The sequence below is a fragment of the Penicillium brevicompactum genome (genome assembly GCF_028827555.1).
Source record: "Penicillium brevicompactum strain IBT 35665 chromosome Unknown utg000009l_segment0_segment0, whole genome shotgun sequence".
Lineage (NCBI taxonomy): Eukaryota > Fungi > Ascomycota > Eurotiomycetes > Eurotiales > Aspergillaceae > Penicillium > Penicillium brevicompactum.
Window position 1 is genome coordinate 534,811 of NW_026623212.1, and position 16,497 is coordinate 551,307.

A 16,497-nucleotide genomic window follows, 5' to 3' on the forward strand; every position below is an offset into this window, starting at 1 on the left:
ATTGGTCGATTGACCGTTCCAGGCTCAGACTGTCGTATCATAGTTTGCGCTACTCGCAAGGGTAGCCATGTGTTTCCCATGCGCCGGTGGACCCCCTTCGTTGCTAGAGTATGATAGTCAAAGTCGGTTAAAGCTGCTCCTGTTTCCCCCTCTTCCCGGCTTCTTTTCTCCATTGACCTACATTATGGCTGTCGACACCGAAGAAGACTTGCCGGCTGCATCGCCGACGGTAGCACCGAGCTCCCCGTCGAGTCTTTCGAACGAATCTGCTGCGCCAGTTGTTACTTTGAAAACATGGATCGTGTCTTCGGTACTGATTTTTGACCTGTCAATTTTGTATCGGTGCTAACCATGCACTATCTAGATTCTTTCCTGTGGTTACGGCCTGTCATTTTGGCCTGTACCGGTTGTGTCTGCCATTGGAACCATGGTTTCTACTGATATGGGTGATCCAACGGGGTATATCTGGTTTGTTCCAGTATGTTTCATGACTTCCGGTTGATACGATCTCAGAGGCTGATTGAAGCTCAGGCATGGACAATCTCGATCACCTGCGCCTTCTTGATATTGTATGTTTCTGAAACACCGGCTCCCAACCTTATGATACAATTCTCATTAAATCTTGCAGTGGTCCAAACACCGATCTTCTAGGTCGGCGTTGGTTTTTGGTACTTGGAAATTTGGTATCATTCACCCAAATTTGATCACCAGGCGATATGTTCTAACAAGTCCCCAGGTGTGCTTTATCGGCCACATTGTGGTGGCATCTGCCAAAACCACGAATCAGATCACTGCAGGTCTTGTTATATCAGGATTTGGAGGTGCAAATTGTCAGGTAAGTGCAATCCGCCTATTTCTTAGCATCATCTATTAATTTTTGGCTGTGACAGATGGCTGCATTTGCACTACCAGAACTTCTCCCCAATAAATGGAGACACATTGGTGTTGTTATCGCCGATTTCACCGTCTACATTGCAGTGATTGTGGCACCAGTCACTGCCCGCTACGGCTATGAGCTGGGAAATTGGGCATGGAATTTCTGGGGTGTGGCTATTTTCCAGGGCCTGTCGTTCTTCGGGTTGCTCTTCCTTTATCACCCACCCAAGCACCCGTAAGTCAAGTTTCACGAAGCACAGTGATTGGTTACAGGGCAAGTGAATTCTAACACCTCAAACAGTCTCGGAGTTTCATACATGGAGGCCTTCAAATCCCTCGATTATTTCGGTGCTTTCCTATTCATCGGTGGTGCAGTCCCATTCCTGATGGGTATTGTCTGGGCGGGTGTATACGAGTCAAATGACGCCCATGTCGTGGCTCCGTTAGTTGTCGGTGCCGTGGTACTAGTCTGCTTCGCGCTGTGGGAATCTTTCGGCAAGCTCAAATATCCTCTCACGCCAACTTATATCTTCGTCAGCTCTTGGGGCCGTGACTTCACAGCTCCCGTCATCGCGCTGGGTGTTGTGAACATGTTCTACTACTCGTCCAGCATCTTGTGGCCGCAGATGATCACAGTGTTCTACACGAATGGCGGCGCCGACTGGAAATACTCGGTCATCTTGTCATTGCCACAGGGCTTTGCTATCTTCTTTGGAGCAATTCTGCTTACTTTGTTTGGTAGCAAACTTCGTCACTGGCAATGGCAGCTTACCGGCTCTGTCTTTGTGATGGTCGTCTTTGGATCTTTGCTGGGTCTCGTGACGCCGACGAATAAGGGTACCATGATTGCCTTCATTTTCCTTTCTCAGGCTGGGTTCGGATGGGGTCTTTACCTGAGCATTGCCATTACGCAGATGGGTGTTGATCACAAGAACCTGGGGGTTAGTGGTGGTATCTCAGGATGTATTCGCTTTGCTGCTGGAGCTGGTATGTGCTCTTTCACCCAATCATTTCTTTCAACATGTTCTTCGTTGAAGGAGTCCTTGCTAATATCTTCATCAGTTGCAACCTCTATTTACCAAACCGTCTTCAGCAACACCTTGGCTAAGTACACAGCCATTTATGTCACCTCTGCTGCAATCAAAGCCGGTCTCTCTGAATCCAAGGTCACGGATCTGCTGTCCGTGGTGGCTCAAGGTGCCGCCGCAATGAAGGCATACAGCCCCGCCGTGGTGGCAGCGGCGGAGGCGGCTCTCAGTCAAGCTTACTGCAAAGCAATCTTGTAAGACACACTTGTTCAAATGGGCATTATCTCTGGGTGACAAAGTTCATGGTGAGAAACTTGCTGACTTCTTCCTCTTAGTGTTGTTGCTATGGTATCAATGGCTTTTGGTATTCTCGGCCTTGCAGCCTGTCTATGTTGCAAGGACGTTGACTCAAAAATGACAAACAAGGTAAGAGATTTCCCGGGTGATTCTTGTGTATATTTTAAAGAGATTGAATACTAACGAGACTTTTTGTATAGATCGAGGTGTATCTGGAGAACACCGACCTCAAGGAGAGAAACACATATCACTAGAGTGGTATTCTCGGTACATATATTGAGCCTACTTTACTGATAAAATCAAAGAAATAGATATCTATTTGGGTTGTTTGATTCCCAACCCTTGAACTGTCAAAATTGATAAATCCATGGATTCCGATTGCCCAGGTGACACCATACATTCTGCTTGCTGCCTTCAAAATTTTGTGAATATAAAGAGCTATGCATAGAGAAATTCTTACTGCACCCTTCCAAGGTTCTGCAATCCTATATGTGTTTTTCATAGGCCAGAAAGCTTGCCGCTCTCATGAAGAGGACGAAGTAAACATTAGGGCAGAAACTCTGGAATCATTATGTTCCATAAGTTCTTCCTCTCTTAGCTGAGCCTGGTAGCTTAATTTATACCTTAATTTATACAACAAGCCAGGTCATAGAGAAAATTAAACAAAACACGAGGAAGCACAACGTAGACATGGTCAAACACTCTATGTCGCTTGCATTTCAGGCGCCAATGTCTTGGCGCTTTGCTGCCTGAAATTAGAGTTTCGTTGCCTGAACTCAGCAGTTGACTGCCTGGACGTCAAGACAATCAGGGGAGTTAAAAAGCAACATCTCTCTCACTCATCCTTCCTGGTGTATTTGAGAACATTTCGATCACCATGTCTTCCGATATAAGTCTCGAGCTTCGCATGCCAGGATTCAATCTGAAACTCGATACTCAGCCAGAAGTGAGCAAGACCACTTCCAAATGAGAAACATGCACTGACTTTCCAGAGATGCGTTCTTGATGAGGAAATATTTGGCTTTCCTAATGCACTGGATACCGACCAGTTGGATGATGGATACATATCGTATGGTTCAAAGATATTAAGGGAGAACCTCTGTTTTAATGATCTTCTAGCAACCTTGTCACCCACCGAGAGATTCTCATGATGCGAATCATGAACACAATCACGGAAAAGCCCCAGTGGGAAGAGAAGGTACGAATCCACTTGGTCTGATATACTTCTCGTATATATTAATGCCAGAAAGGTCTTTAATGGGGAGATTACGAGCAAATGGCGTGGCGAAATCGCACAGAGCGGCCAAGACGTGTCGCCAAAGATGATCGATTGGATCATGAAGGAGCTTCAATATAAAGCCGACATTTTCAAGAAGAATGGATATGTTCATGCCTTTGACGCAGGTGTGGTGAGATCTGATACAGCGGTATCTGAGGAGATACGGCAGGCATTGAAACAAGCGGTTCATCCTCTTGAAAGCATCCCCGAAGACCAAAAGGACTATCATCCAGGTTCTGAAGACAAGGTTGTTGATATAGTGCACCCTTCGCTGTTCCCAGTGGTATATGGCCGAACTCATGTCCTTCCCGACAAAACCATTGGTCTTCTCAACTGCCTTGGCAGTGTGGGCCAGGGGGAAGTTATCCCCGCCGACCCAGCAAAAGATACTCATGGCGAGTGGACCAATGATATATCCTACAGCAACAACTTCCAATGGCTTCCTTGCGACGTGGAGCTTATCGATGATAACAGTTCCCGAATTGTGTCATACATCAATAACGCCCATCCCATCCAACACAAGGCTTTATACGGAGTCATCGAGGAACTGATCACTCGAGCTATTCCACTATGGAACAAAAGCTTGTCGTATACCCCGAAACCTCGAATTAAATATAGTGAGGTGAAATATGGCGAGCATCCGGATGGACCAGAGCCAGAACAACCGACAGGTGAAGACTATGACGAGGAAGCATTCTGGGAATCCGTTTCCCGGTGGAACAAGACACAACCTGTCTTACAACCCGAACCAGAAGACTTTGTGGCACCGAGGGTAGAAGCAAGTCTCGATCTCCGAAAGGACTTCCCGGATACCAAGCTACAAGTCATCGTGAAATTGGCGAATATTGAACTGAACCCAGACAACGCCTCGTACGACGGTGGCTCGTGGCATATCGAGGGACAGCTAGTAAGATTCGCGTGCCAATTTCCTAGTCTTGGGCTCTAACATAAACCAGAATGAGCGCATATGTGCTACGGCGATCTACTACTATGACTGTGAAAACATCACTGAGAACACTCTTGCATTCCGTCAACGTGGGTTAATAGACATGTTAGAGATTGGATATCAGCAAGGAGAATACCAATTTTTGCAGGATGTCTATGGCTTCCCAGAGGATGTTGATGGCACTGGCGACTGTCATATCACACAAGATATCGGAGCTGTGATTTGCAAACAAGGCCGACTCCTCACGTTCCCAAACACCGTCCAGCACCGGGTTTCTCCATTTTCGTTGGCTGATCCGTCCAAGCCTGGCCACCGCAAGATCCTTGCTCTCTTCTTGGTGGATCCTCATCGACGGATCATCTCCTCGGCCAATGTTCCCCCGCAGAGAGAGGACTGGAGCGCTGAGAGACAAGAAGCTGTGGATCAAATCCTGTCGCGTTTGCCAAGGGAGCTTCAGGATATTGTCCAGAGCGACATGGACCCTTTGATGACTATGCAAGAGGCTAAAGATCATCGACATGAGCTGATGAAAGAACGTGGGCTCAGCTCTGGGAAGGCAAACGAACTGTTTGAGACAGGTGACTTCAATCTTTGTGAGCATTAGCTCCTGTTTCTTGCTCCCTATGCATATCGAGCGCATTTTTATCCTTTAGCTTCTCCTTCCGAACCTAATGCATTATCATTTGACCAAAAGAGATATCAATATATGAGCACCAAGGTAGTTAGCTGTAGAGTCATGACTTGTGCATATGATACTCGGAAAAATAAATGGTAGGTAGAGTACTCCTAGTCATATCAGTAAGGACTAGGTAGAGGTGCAAACCGGAAGGAGACTTACGAACATGCCAATGAATCCCTGGAGCAGGATGTAAGAGGATGTATGCAGTAAAAGGCTTTTTGTGCATCTGATGAGCATCTACTCCGTACTATTTGCTCCGACTTCGAAGTTTCATCAAACGCCCCCAAAGTACAATCCTTGAAAAACGAATAAATGCGCGCTGCGCGCGCGATGATACTTCCAATGTTTGAACTAGTGATTTGGTCACTTTTCCGGGGTATGATCATTGGATAATGCACTCTTTTGAGGGTTTCAAAACATTTATCTCTTGGCATTTCCTCCAGCTCATCTTAGCGCTGAGGCTGCATAAGAATCCCGGGTGAAATATGCATTACAACCCTCCGGCGCTTAACAACGACACACCATGTCGTTGAGCGATTCTTGCTGTATAGACCTTGTCATTGAGGACCGCATTCACCAAATTGCCAGGGCTAAACAGCTTACGAAAAGGGAGTTGGAGCTTTTTCAAGATCACTTCAAGAAGAGAAATTCACAGCGAACTTATCTGTGGGTGGCACTTGTGATGGATCTCATAGAGAATACTACATGGGTCAATGGAGGAAAGGCTGGCCAAACTCTCCGTGAGCTACCGTCTACTGTCAATGAGGCCTACGAAAAATTCTGGGCAGGAGCTCGGACTCTGATACAGCAAGGAGAATTTTACATTTGGTCATGGCTGCCGGACGACCACTCGACTTGAATGAATTGGCACTCGCCCTAGCGGTGAATAACCCTAATCAGTCCGGCGAAGATATTGAAGATGCGATGGAACCGCCCGAGCGTTCCAGGCACACATTCAAAGACGTATGCGGATGTCTTCTGACAATAATCGACGATAAAGTATACCTGCTTCACCAAACTGTCAAAGAATTTTTGGTGCGCCCGTCATCATTGTCAGTTCAAACTTCGACTTCAGAAATTTGGCATTACTCTCTTCCAGCAACGGAATCACACCGTTCCCTGGCAAAAGTCTGCTTACTTGTTCTTCTCGCGGAGGGAAGTTCACGCCACGACTGTCTTGATTTTTATTCGAACGAATTTTGGCAGTATCATCTGTCTCAATTCTCCTATCGGAAATCTGAAGAGATCACAAACCTAACTCGAGACTTTTGCGCCAAGAGGTCGAGACAAAAGATAAGCAAGTTCAGGGAATTTGGTATATATCAGTACATGGACAGATTTTACCCAGACTTGTCTGAAGTTCCTCTGGCCATTTCGTGCTTCTACAGGCTCACGGAAGTTGCCATTTTGATGCTCGACTCCGAAAATGAACTTGAGTTGCAGTCGTTGATAGGGCAGGCACTGGTAAGACTCGCCACAAATAGAGGTCTCGAGGCTGTTTTGCGGCGTCTTATTTCCCGAGGAGCAGAGGTAAACTCGTTTGATACTTTCGGCAGAGCACCCCTGCATCGCGCGGTGGCTGATCAAAGTGAACGCATTGTGGATCTTCTCCTCAAGAGTGGTGCAGAAGTCTATCGGAGCCACGTGGACACAGTCAAGTTGCTCTTGCAATATGTATGGAGCTGATATAAAACACTCGGACCATGATGGACAGACTGCGCTCCTGCATGCGGCACAATGTCTCGGTCCAGACGCAGTCGAGTTACTCCTGTAGTCTGGAGCTGATGTCACACACATCGACCACGAAAGGAGAACCACACTTTTCTGGGTGTTAAGATATGGCCATGTGAATTCAATCAAGTTGCTCCTGCGGTCCGGAGCTGCCATCAGCAAGGGAAAAAAGGGGGGAAAACACGAGTCTTCGCACGTCCAAAAATTGAGATTTTTATGATGACCTACTGGGCCTCAGGGACTAAACCGGTGAGTGGAATCTTCCCAGATGCAGCGGCAAAGATGGGGCCTGACCTGCGCATAGATAACTAGCAGAAGCTTTATGGCAAAGTATAGCGAGCATCTACTTGGGAGGCCACATTGTCAGGGGGTTGAAACTTGAAATGGGAATGGCAGGCAGGAAATAGAAGTGTTTCAAAAACATATAACTGGCCATTTATTTTTGCCATCTAATTCACAGATCTTCAGTGGGGTCACGCTAACCTGATTTTAGCTCCTCCCCTGATAGTCCCGTTTAACTAGTGTTGTGCTATCTTCATTCGTGGCAGAAGCCATTAAACTCTTTGTGTAAGCATGGTAAACAATGAGGCCGGGGGAGAAATTGGGCGTGTTTATAGGGGGGCCGGTTTTGAAATCTACTGAATCATCAGAAAGGTCAATGGTTACCAAACCTGGCTTTTTGGTGACAATTTGTAGACATGAGCCTGGGTGGAAAAGGAAAGATGAGTGCTAGATTTGGTGTGCATAGGCATAGTAGCTCTAAATATTGTGACCATCGTCCCGGTCATCGGACGTTCATTATTCCTCTTTACCCCTTCCAAGCTTGCCTAGTAGAGTTGACCCACATCCATGGATAGTCGGTAGCAGAGCTTACCTAGACCAAAGGTGATCGTTGTGTTTTGTTTTTCTCGCTTGCAGCCAAAGTTGTGGATGTACTCGTCATCGGTACTCCTACTCAAAAGCAATCATTTTCATAGCTCAATATCAGCATTCTCTATCCGAGTCTTGTGCACAAATAAACTGCTGCCTTTCGGACCAAGTCGAAGACTTCTTTCCCTTCCGACAACTCAACACGTGGTTTCTTCCACATCCTTCCTCGATCAACAGCTACGAGATCATGCCACAGAGTCTAGGACATGCGTTGGCAGCACCCGAGCATACCTCCCTCGACTACGGGTACTCGAGTTGGCTGATCAGCAGACAAAAAGCCGCAGATCTGTACGATTCTGGTACCAAGCTTTGGACTAAAGAGGATCTCAAAGACATAGAGCAACAGTTGAGAAAATCCTATTCGAAAGACCGATTCTCAGTCCGTCGAATCGATGGGAAAATACTCCACATTTCAAATCCCCTCTTTCAAGTACAGAATCCTATCAGGTACGTGGATACTTTATTCTGATCCGATATCAGCCCCCAATCTGATTTCCCATAGGAAACCCTACGTCGAGTACCAAGAATATTGGCGACTTGTGTCAGAACGGCCCGACGGCCCAATCGAAACCTACCTCTGCTCCTACATTGTAGATTGGGATAATCAGACTGCTCGAAATTTTCGAGGGCTTATAGCCCAGCCTACACAAGTCTTTGACGAGAAAGTCTTGTTGTGGCAGAATAGCACAACCTGCAAGGAAATTACAGCCTTACTCCGACGTTTACTCGGTACAAAAACCGTGAAGAAAGTTCTCGGCTTCGGGCTCGGTGACTTTTGCCGCTGCGCTCCTGGATGTTTCAAAGAAAAGCGTGGCTCTTGGTGTGAAGCCTCTGATGTTGAATATGTGATGGGCTCTCTGATCCAGCATTCGATGGCTCTCACTATCGCTCAACTTTGTGGTGGTAATAAAATGGTGCCAATACTTGCTCAGGACCCAGACTACACAGAGATGGCAGAGACGATTTTGACTGAAAAGGGATTCGAGATTGTTGGAACTCACGGCGCAGGAGGATTCGCGGAAATTGACGAGGAATCCATCGTGATAGCACCCTTTATTGCCGCCCCAGTCAAGCAGATTATCGCCGACATCGCTCGGCCAGTCCTCATTATTTCCGACGAGCGTATTGTCTTCAACGAAGATGAGTTTGTTCGCCTCCATCAATGCTCGAGTCTAGCTAACCAGGGAACTTCGCAGCGAACCGTACGCAGATCCTGAATCTCCGAGGACAAGGCAAATGTGGCTTGACTATGATGTCTCGCGCCTGGAATGCCATTCTGGTGATGGTGAGATATGCTCTGCTTTGAAAGGATTACATGTGTATCATAGACGCTAGTCCACGGGTATGGAGTCTACTGTCTCACCATACTAATATTCAAAACGTGGTTTTTATCGTGGAAGTATTCTTTCAACCTGTTTACTTAATTTCTATGTACAAGCTTTTGAAGTATACCTCCCGAGACCATGCCCAGGTGATGCCCTTCAGCAATTAACCTGTCTTGACCTTTCTTTTGCTCTGATTGAATACCCAAACATATAGAAAAGGATACACTGTCTCCGGAACAAGAGTTGCCACCATAATCGCAATGCTCCAAAACGATCTGACATACTCCCAGTCTCGAGGGACGTTGAGATACCGCCATATGAAAAGACCATACGCCGTGAAACAACCCAAATATCGCACAAGCCTGCAAAAAAAGTTAAACATAGTTAGTAAAGCTACTGACAATGGCACCGGAAAAGCAAGCCGCTTACCATATCTCAAGTGAATGGCCCAGCAGAGACCGATCCTTCACTAGCCTATAAGCAAACACCCACCCAACCGGAAGCTGCAAGAGTATACCAGTCCAATAAGCTGTAATCTGCTCGCGGTCGTCCGGGAATAGATATCCCAAGTATCTGAACCCTGCTATAGCTGCGACACAGTACACAAGCATCTCCCCAGCGATCCGCTTTCGTTGATCGGGACCATGGACATGCCAGAGAGTAAGCGCGGCAAATACGAAATCCAGCTGAGACCAAACAAGAAAGCATATTCTCTCCAGTCGCGTTGATGTCGTTGCAAATGCGTAGTATATCTCATACGCCAATGTCAAAGATCTAAGCGGATAGTCAGTTACCCAATGTAACATGCCTTGAGAAATTCGCCGGCGTACAGGTATTTCATTGATCCGGGCAAAACACCATCTTTGACCACCCGCATCATACTGAAGGCATAGAAAAGGGCATAGATCACTCCGCAGGAGATAATCAGACCATCTTGGACGAAAAGATAGCTCTCGGGTGGGTCTAGACGTGCATCGGCGGGCTGCACCACCAGGTGGCCAATGTACTTGGTTGGCCAAAAGTCAGACATTCCTCGGTTGCTAGAAAAGCGAAGATGTTGATCCAACCCAATTGAAATGGCTCTCGGTGAGATGGACTTGAATGGTTATTTAAGAAGAGGGTACACTCGGGCTTGTATGAATTGCACCGAAGTACTTCGCTGCGACCGGGTGGGTCCCCGCCGATCCTCCGATGCGCCCCCACAATCACCGATCTGATCCCCAGGGCTTCTACTCCGTAACAACCCTGTCGTCTCTGGAGCAAATTCTCCTGTTCTGGTCATTACGCCCTTTACCGACAACGCTGCCGGTGAATTTACAGGACTGTCTTGAATGGTCAAGGCTGCGGCTTTAATTGCGGTTGCGATTGATATTTTTCGCAATGTGGTAGTGGGTGTGTATGATGTCATGATCAAGGCGAGCTAGGCTGTGCCGGCCTTGGGCCTTCTGCCGGATGCTGCGGAGAATGGGATGGGGAACAATTGGTCAAGTACGACGTCAAAGAGGCAGGAGGTGGGGTCGGAAAATGTGGGGAATACGAGTATAGACACGTGCCATGCCTTTTTCCAAAGTTTACAGTCTCGTGTCCCAGAAGTGCTTCAGGCCTAGTTGGGCTGTAAGGAGAAACCGACTACTAATCACCAGAAGATCAAGTACGCAGAATTCCAGGCATTCAGGACCAACCATACAGATCTGTGGACAGATTGATAAAATTTCGCAAGGGAATTGGGGTACTACCATCCATTGCTGAACAGTAGACCCTAAGAGTTCAATTTGACAGAAAATAAAATATGACCTTGGCATGAATGCCCAAATCTGCTGAGCCCTCTTCTTCCGCCGAACCGGTCCACCACCGACAATCTCTTCTCAGGCGTGAAACTGTTGACCTTGGTGAGGACGACCAGGAAAGGATCCCCTCGTCATCACGCTGATGGAGGCATAACGGCGACCTGTAGTCCAGCAACCTGTCATGGACATGGGCTAGGTAAGTGACAGAGGGGCGCTTACAGCCCCCGCTGTATCACTTTGAAGACATTCACAGCCGAGGCATAATTGATCAGCGAGAATAATCAGCATTGCGCACAAGTGCGACACCTCTAGACGATCCCGATTGGATTCAAACCAGAGTCCGAAGTATCCATAATACTATGGCGACCTTCCTTGGGTAAAGGCGCAGACTGCTGCGTCAAGTGAATTTAACCTGTGTCAGGATAGCGAGATCGTTCATTACCAGTTGACGTCGCTGAGTTGGAGCTTGCGGGAGCGGAAGGCGGAGCGGTTGGCGCCGGCCTTGTCGGTCCGTTGGCTTGCGGGGGTGCGTTTCTCCTGGGTTGCTGCTTTTTGTTTTCTCAGCAAGGGGTTCTTCCGGTTGGGGTTCTCTGGGGGGTCTGGGGTATCTGGGGAGTCTGGGGGCCCCTGGGGTACAATCTCACTTTCGGCTGGTTCGGGTTCATTGGATGCCTCGTAGTTCAAGACTAGGTTCTTGATGCGTTGTTGTTCCTCGCGGTCCGCTTGCTGTTGGCTCCGCATGGCAATGGCAAAGGTCGAGTCCGATGGGAGATCAATGGATCGAGTCTGGATGAAAGTGAGTTAAATTGCAACAATACAGTGGTTAGTAGCTATGAGGGTCTCACCTGTTGCTTGTTCCCCTTCTTTGTCATCAGAGAAAAGGCCATGGTCTTAGGTGGGACTGGCTCGGCGTGGACTGGCTCCGGGCTGGAATCACTGGGCATGTTTTCACGTGGAGGACGCTTCATGGGGAGGGGAATGTCAAAGACAGTCTTGCGTTCAAACCGTCTGGAGTCCATGCTTTCAGCCATCATCTTCTCGAACTCTCGATCAAATTCGGCTTCGGTCACTGGGTCTCGCTCCTCTTCCTGGCGGGTGACGACGATCTGCTCATCCTCATCTTCGGACTCGCTGTCGCTGTCGTCATTGCCCTCTGGATTGGGTCCAGATGCCTTGGTCATGTTAAAAAAATGGAAGTCGTACGGGGGAAGTGGGGGACGTACTTCGGCTTCATCGCTGGATTCCTGGTCGTCGTCAATCTCGTTAATGGCATCCTCTTCAAGGTCTTCGTCGGACGAGCTGCTTTCTGCGTCTTCCTCGTCGACTTCAACGGGTCTCTCGGAATCGGGCACGTTGTAATTCTGAGCAACAGCTTCACTGAAGATCCGAGTGGCTTCTTCGGCGTCGCTGGCAAGCTTCCATTGCGGGCGAATGGAATGGTAAGTGTCCTGGACGAGGAAATCGACATCCATGGGAAGGGGGTCCTTGGTGAATAGGTAGTACTGGAAGAAAGAAAGGAAGAAGTCCAGCTTCTTCTTGGCGGAGCCACGGTCGAAACAGTGGCCACATGTATCAAGAAGAGTACAGGCCAAACGCAGGCGGAAGTAGTCATCTGGCAAGTCCAGCATGCTGATCCTTCCGGGAACGGGGGGTACCACCCTCATGGCCAAAGGTGATGATGCGATACAGTGTATCGAAGATGACCGGAGAATCAATCATCTTGTAGTTGTAAAGCTCACCTAGATACTTGATTTCCGCGATGCGCTTCTGGTTGAATTTGAAGTCATTCTGCTCAAGGCCAAGGGTGATTTGTTCCAGGACGTTGTCGACAATGCCGATCACGAAATCCTGGTGATACCGGTACAACGCACTGACAAGAATCGCCAGGAGATGAATGCTGCCATACTTCACCTTGACTGGTTTGCTGAACACACGTTCCAGGATTTCAACAACTTCACGTTCTTCCCAGTGGAGTTTGCGGATTGACTTCAAGATTTTGGTGTAGTTGCGCTTGTTCATATCAAGATAGATGAGTCGGCGGATGTACTGCTCCATGGGCGTGCGCTCCTTCTGCTGAATCGCTGGGCGTGGTGGCGGATCGACGTAGTAGATGGCGTTTTCGATGACCATTCGCTCCTGTTGGGCAAGGTGTTGAACAGCCTTCTTCCGGCTCAAGGTTTCAAGGAAAGAAGCCATTCGTGGAGATGTCTCCGGGTTGCGCAACAGGTAGCGGCCACAGTTCTCTAACAAGTGGCCGATGATTTCGATGTTCATGCGCGAAAATTCGTCCAAAGAGACCTTGAAGCAGTGGAAGATGATGTGTTCAGGAACCACGCCAAATTTGGTTAATTCGGCCAAATAGCGTACATTGGCCATACGTACTTGACCAAGGAACTCCTTGGACTTGCGCCTTTGCAGACTTCGGAACTCCTCGTCAAGATAAGTGGTGATTCCCTGTGGGATGTCAGGCAAGTATTGTCCCAGAGTGGCCACAAGACGGGAGTAAAGAGGCAAAAGATCAATGCGACCCTTGGGGATCTCCGAAACAGCCTTGACAAGTCTGTTGCGTGAAGCCTTTGAATTGACCCAGCAAAAGTCCAGCGCAAATTGGTCAACCTGGTCCTTGGTCTGCAATTCGGGGAGCTTGGCAAGAAGGGAATCCACCTGTGCGCCAACGGTCTTGCTAGCAATGGCAGTGGACTGATCATCCGTTTCTGCGGCAGGGGTCTCTTCCGACTGCTCTGCGACAGACTCGGCACCTTCGCCATCCACCTTCTTCTTTCCCGACTCCTCGGCTTCGGGTTTCTTCTTTTTCCCGTCCTCGAGAAGCATGGCGGGCACCTTGCCCTTCAAATCGACGAGATTCTCGTAGAATCGCCTTTCCTCTTCATCTTCCCAGATGCCAGCTCCTTCTCCTTGGCCTCGAAGATAATCTGTGGTCTTGACAAGTCCGATCCCACCGCTGGCTGAGGCATCCGTGGTCTCCTTTTCGGCGATGTCAGGCATCTCAGTTCCAAGAGCCTCGCACAGCACCTGGGTATTGGCCACGAGCTTTTCTAAAACTTTGGACTGCTTTTCGAAGTTGGCTTGACGGTCTTCAAAGATTTCACCACTCTTCACGTAAGCCTCGGCGTTACGACGGTTCTGCTGGGCAAGCGCTCGCTGGTCACGAACAACATGCGCCTTGACATCCTCCAAATAGCGATTCAAGATGTTTCGGAAGCGCTGCTGTGTCTTCTCCGGGGTGAGTGGTAGATCGGCCTCTGTGGACTCTCCATCGGCCTCGGCAGTTTGTGTGTCCGCAGCTGAAGTTGCACCGTCAACCTCAACGGTCTTCCTGCCCTCTTCGGCAAGCTTCGAGCCGACAATATCCCAGCTAAAGCTCTTGACAAACAGCACCGCTAGAGGAAGGTTGGTATGATCTCGGTCATGTCCGAGCAGTTCTTTGAGAACCTCCAGAGGGAACGGATCAGCAGGCCTGTCCTGATCCTTCTGCCCCGCAGCAGGAGTCTTTGCTTTCAACGGTGTGTCCGGCTTTCCACCAATACCAACAACGCCCTCCTTTCCTTTCGCGCCCAAATCTTCAGGCCGCTCGACGTCATCCAGAGTCTTTAGGACATTGACCAGCCAAAGCTCCGTGACCACTCGAAGAAGAACGCGGTGGCGAGACAATCGGTCCTTCTCTTCGCGCTCACGGATTTCCTGGCTGAGGGCCTTCAGTTGCGCTTTGTCCGGTGTGCTCAGTCCGCGACCGAGCAGCCACCCAATCTGGCGAGTGAACTCCCATGGCCCGAAGCGCTGGTGCAGCGCGCTAACAACCTCTACTCCTGCGGCGATTTCTCCGGGGGATTTGAGCTTGCATAGACCTTCGTAGCAGGCCGAGATGATCTCAGAGAGGTACTTGTGGAGGGAGAGCGTCCGGATATCGGCTAGGAAGGTGGACAATGCGGAAGCACTAATGCCAGTGCGAAGACGTTTGATAAAGGCGGTATTTTTCTTGAGCGCAGAGTCGAGGGACTTGTTCGTGGTGAACACATCTATACCAGGTCATTAGTAGCGCCTCTTGAATAGGAGAGGCCGCGACATATTCGCCATCCCGAGATTGCAGATCATACCAGGTTCACCCGCCCAAGCTCGGTCGTTTAGGTCGCGAAGCTCCCCTAGATGGATTGTTAGTCACTGGTCTGATAAGTAGGTTGGGCACCGAACTTTTCCGCTGGCGATCCATCTGTGCAGCAGTTCAATTATCCGATAGAGGAGCGCATAGGTGGCTTGAACACCACATTGAGGAAATCGAGAGAAGCTGAGGGATGAGAGGCGCGCGAGAGCACATAGGAAGGCGGTGCGGAGTTGATACCGGACTTTTTGCTTATCCACTTGTGTGATAACCTCCTCCTTCTTACTTCGACTTACCTCCTTCAAAACGCTTTCACTACGCTTTCACTACGCTTTGTCTCTTATTCATCTACTTTCGAAACTATTCCATCGCATTTAGTTCAATACGGAGTATGATTTCTCGCTAGTCAAATCTGTTCACATTGCCAATTTTAGGCCCTCCGAACCCCCACTGTCACCCTATCCCGCCACTCCCCACCTTGAGCAACTGCTACATCCTCGGAGTGCGTTCAACACAACTCCAGCATTTCAAATTCCATGTGCTTCTGTAAACCCCATCTCCTTTCCTTTTTCAGACCGCAGCAATCGCTCCTGCAGCTGGTGCTTGCGATCCTGGTCACTCCAGCTCTGTCGGCGATCAAACGTCGGTTTCCATGACTTCTCCGGCACCGCATCATCATGACTGGATGACCCCACGATATCAGTTGGAGTAGGCTCTGGGGTGAATGGGAGAGTGACTTTCTGCGCCTCGGGGGTGTCTGGCAACGGGCCATCGCTGTGGCTGGTGGATGTCATTTTGGAAGGTAAGTGGATAGATTGAGTAGATTGTGAGAAGTAGACTTGGTACTGGTACACTTTGATCTGAATGGTACCTGAGGTAGGTTGCTTGATATTTATTCAAGGCTGGCTCATATGTTTAGAGGTTGCGACTGCTGGTGGATTCCCCTCTGATCTTATACGTGTTGATGCAAACTCTCCAATGGTTGGTACTGTTCACAGGTGGCGATAGACTGCTCGCGATCCTTGAGGGCGCACTGACATGAGATGTGAAGAAGACCTCTCACAGATGGACATCTGCAATCGGGCGGAGAGTGGTTATGACGCGCAGGTGGCAAAAGTATCATGATATAGCTCGGGTATCTCGTACTCGGTAGGTCAGTGAGCATGTCTAGACTACTTCCCCAGACTGAAATTCATTCACATGTATTTCTACTTGAAGGTAGAACTTAGTCATTTCATCTCGACCCCCAGATCGATGACGACAATCAGACTGATACTTTTGCTATCCGTATGGAGTACTTCAAGAAGCTTGGATACGTCATATGCAGGGTATAGGCACCTTGAACCTTGAAGGGTTTCAAAGATAGCTGCTAAGAGTGATGTCTAATAGAGTATTGCAGGAGGATTCAGTTCTAATTCATATAATGAAATTCAAAAAGCTAACATATAAGTCATGATTGCGTTCAACCATTGAAAAGGAGACCAACCGAGTGGCCAGACCAA

General features: G+C 48.7%; 6 protein-coding genes across 6 annotated transcripts; 3 read left to right on the top strand and 3 right to left on the bottom strand.

Annotated features, from left to right (window-relative positions):
- Window positions 1–184: 184 nt before the first annotated feature.
- On the top strand, window positions 185–2,455 carry N7506_011649 (Major facilitator superfamily domain general substrate transporter; the record flags this gene model as incomplete). The annotated part of the gene is made up of 10 exons (XM_056960940.1): window positions 185–310; window positions 365–478; window positions 532–569; window positions 629–683; window positions 737–835; window positions 891–1,111; window positions 1,178–1,863; window positions 1,939–2,158; window positions 2,240–2,330; window positions 2,402–2,455. 10 exons carry the CDS (start codon window positions 185–187, stop codon window positions 2,453–2,455), a joined length of 1,704 nt encoding a protein of 567 aa, XP_056805474.1.
- Window positions 2,456–3,078: 623 nt separating this feature from the next.
- Window positions 3,079–5,030, top strand: N7506_011650 (DUF4246 domain-containing protein; the record flags this gene model as incomplete). Its single annotated transcript, XM_056960941.1, has 5 exons — window positions 3,079–3,147; window positions 3,194–3,270; window positions 3,321–3,399; window positions 3,452–4,387; window positions 4,437–5,030. 5 exons carry the CDS (start codon window positions 3,079–3,081, stop codon window positions 5,028–5,030), a joined length of 1,755 nt encoding a protein of 584 aa, XP_056805475.1.
- Window positions 5,031–7,953: 2,923 nt separating this feature from the next.
- Window positions 7,954–8,983, top strand: N7506_011651 (uncharacterized protein; the record flags this gene model as incomplete). Its single annotated transcript, XM_056960942.1, has 2 exons — window positions 7,954–8,213; window positions 8,269–8,983. The coding sequence occupies 2 exons, from the start codon at window positions 7,954–7,956 to the stop codon at window positions 8,981–8,983; spliced, it is 975 nt and encodes a 324-aa protein (XP_056805476.1).
- Window positions 8,984–9,254: 271 nt separating this feature from the next.
- On the bottom strand, window positions 9,255–10,121 carry N7506_011652 (uncharacterized protein; the record flags this gene model as incomplete). Its single annotated transcript, XM_056960943.1, has 3 exons — window positions 9,255–9,453; window positions 9,521–9,865; window positions 9,922–10,121. The coding sequence occupies 3 exons, from the start codon at window positions 10,119–10,121 to the stop codon at window positions 9,255–9,257; spliced, it is 744 nt and encodes a 247-aa protein (XP_056805477.1).
- Window positions 10,122–11,316: 1,195 nt separating this feature from the next.
- N7506_011653 (regulator of nonsense transcripts 2) lies at window positions 11,317–15,106 on the bottom strand (the record flags this gene model as incomplete). The annotated part of the gene is made up of 6 exons (XM_056960944.1): window positions 11,317–11,664; window positions 11,724–12,050; window positions 12,102–12,490; window positions 12,534–14,915; window positions 14,994–15,038; window positions 15,088–15,106. 6 exons carry the CDS (start codon window positions 15,104–15,106, stop codon window positions 11,317–11,319), a joined length of 3,510 nt encoding a protein of 1,169 aa, XP_056805478.1.
- Window positions 15,107–15,522: 416 nt separating this feature from the next.
- On the bottom strand, window positions 15,523–15,789 carry N7506_011654 (suppressor 2; the record flags this gene model as incomplete). The annotated part of the gene is made up of 1 exon (XM_056960945.1): window positions 15,523–15,789. The coding sequence occupies one exon, from the start codon at window positions 15,787–15,789 to the stop codon at window positions 15,523–15,525; it is 267 nt and encodes an 88-aa protein (XP_056805479.1).
- Between the last annotated feature and the right edge of the window lie 708 nt (window positions 15,790–16,497).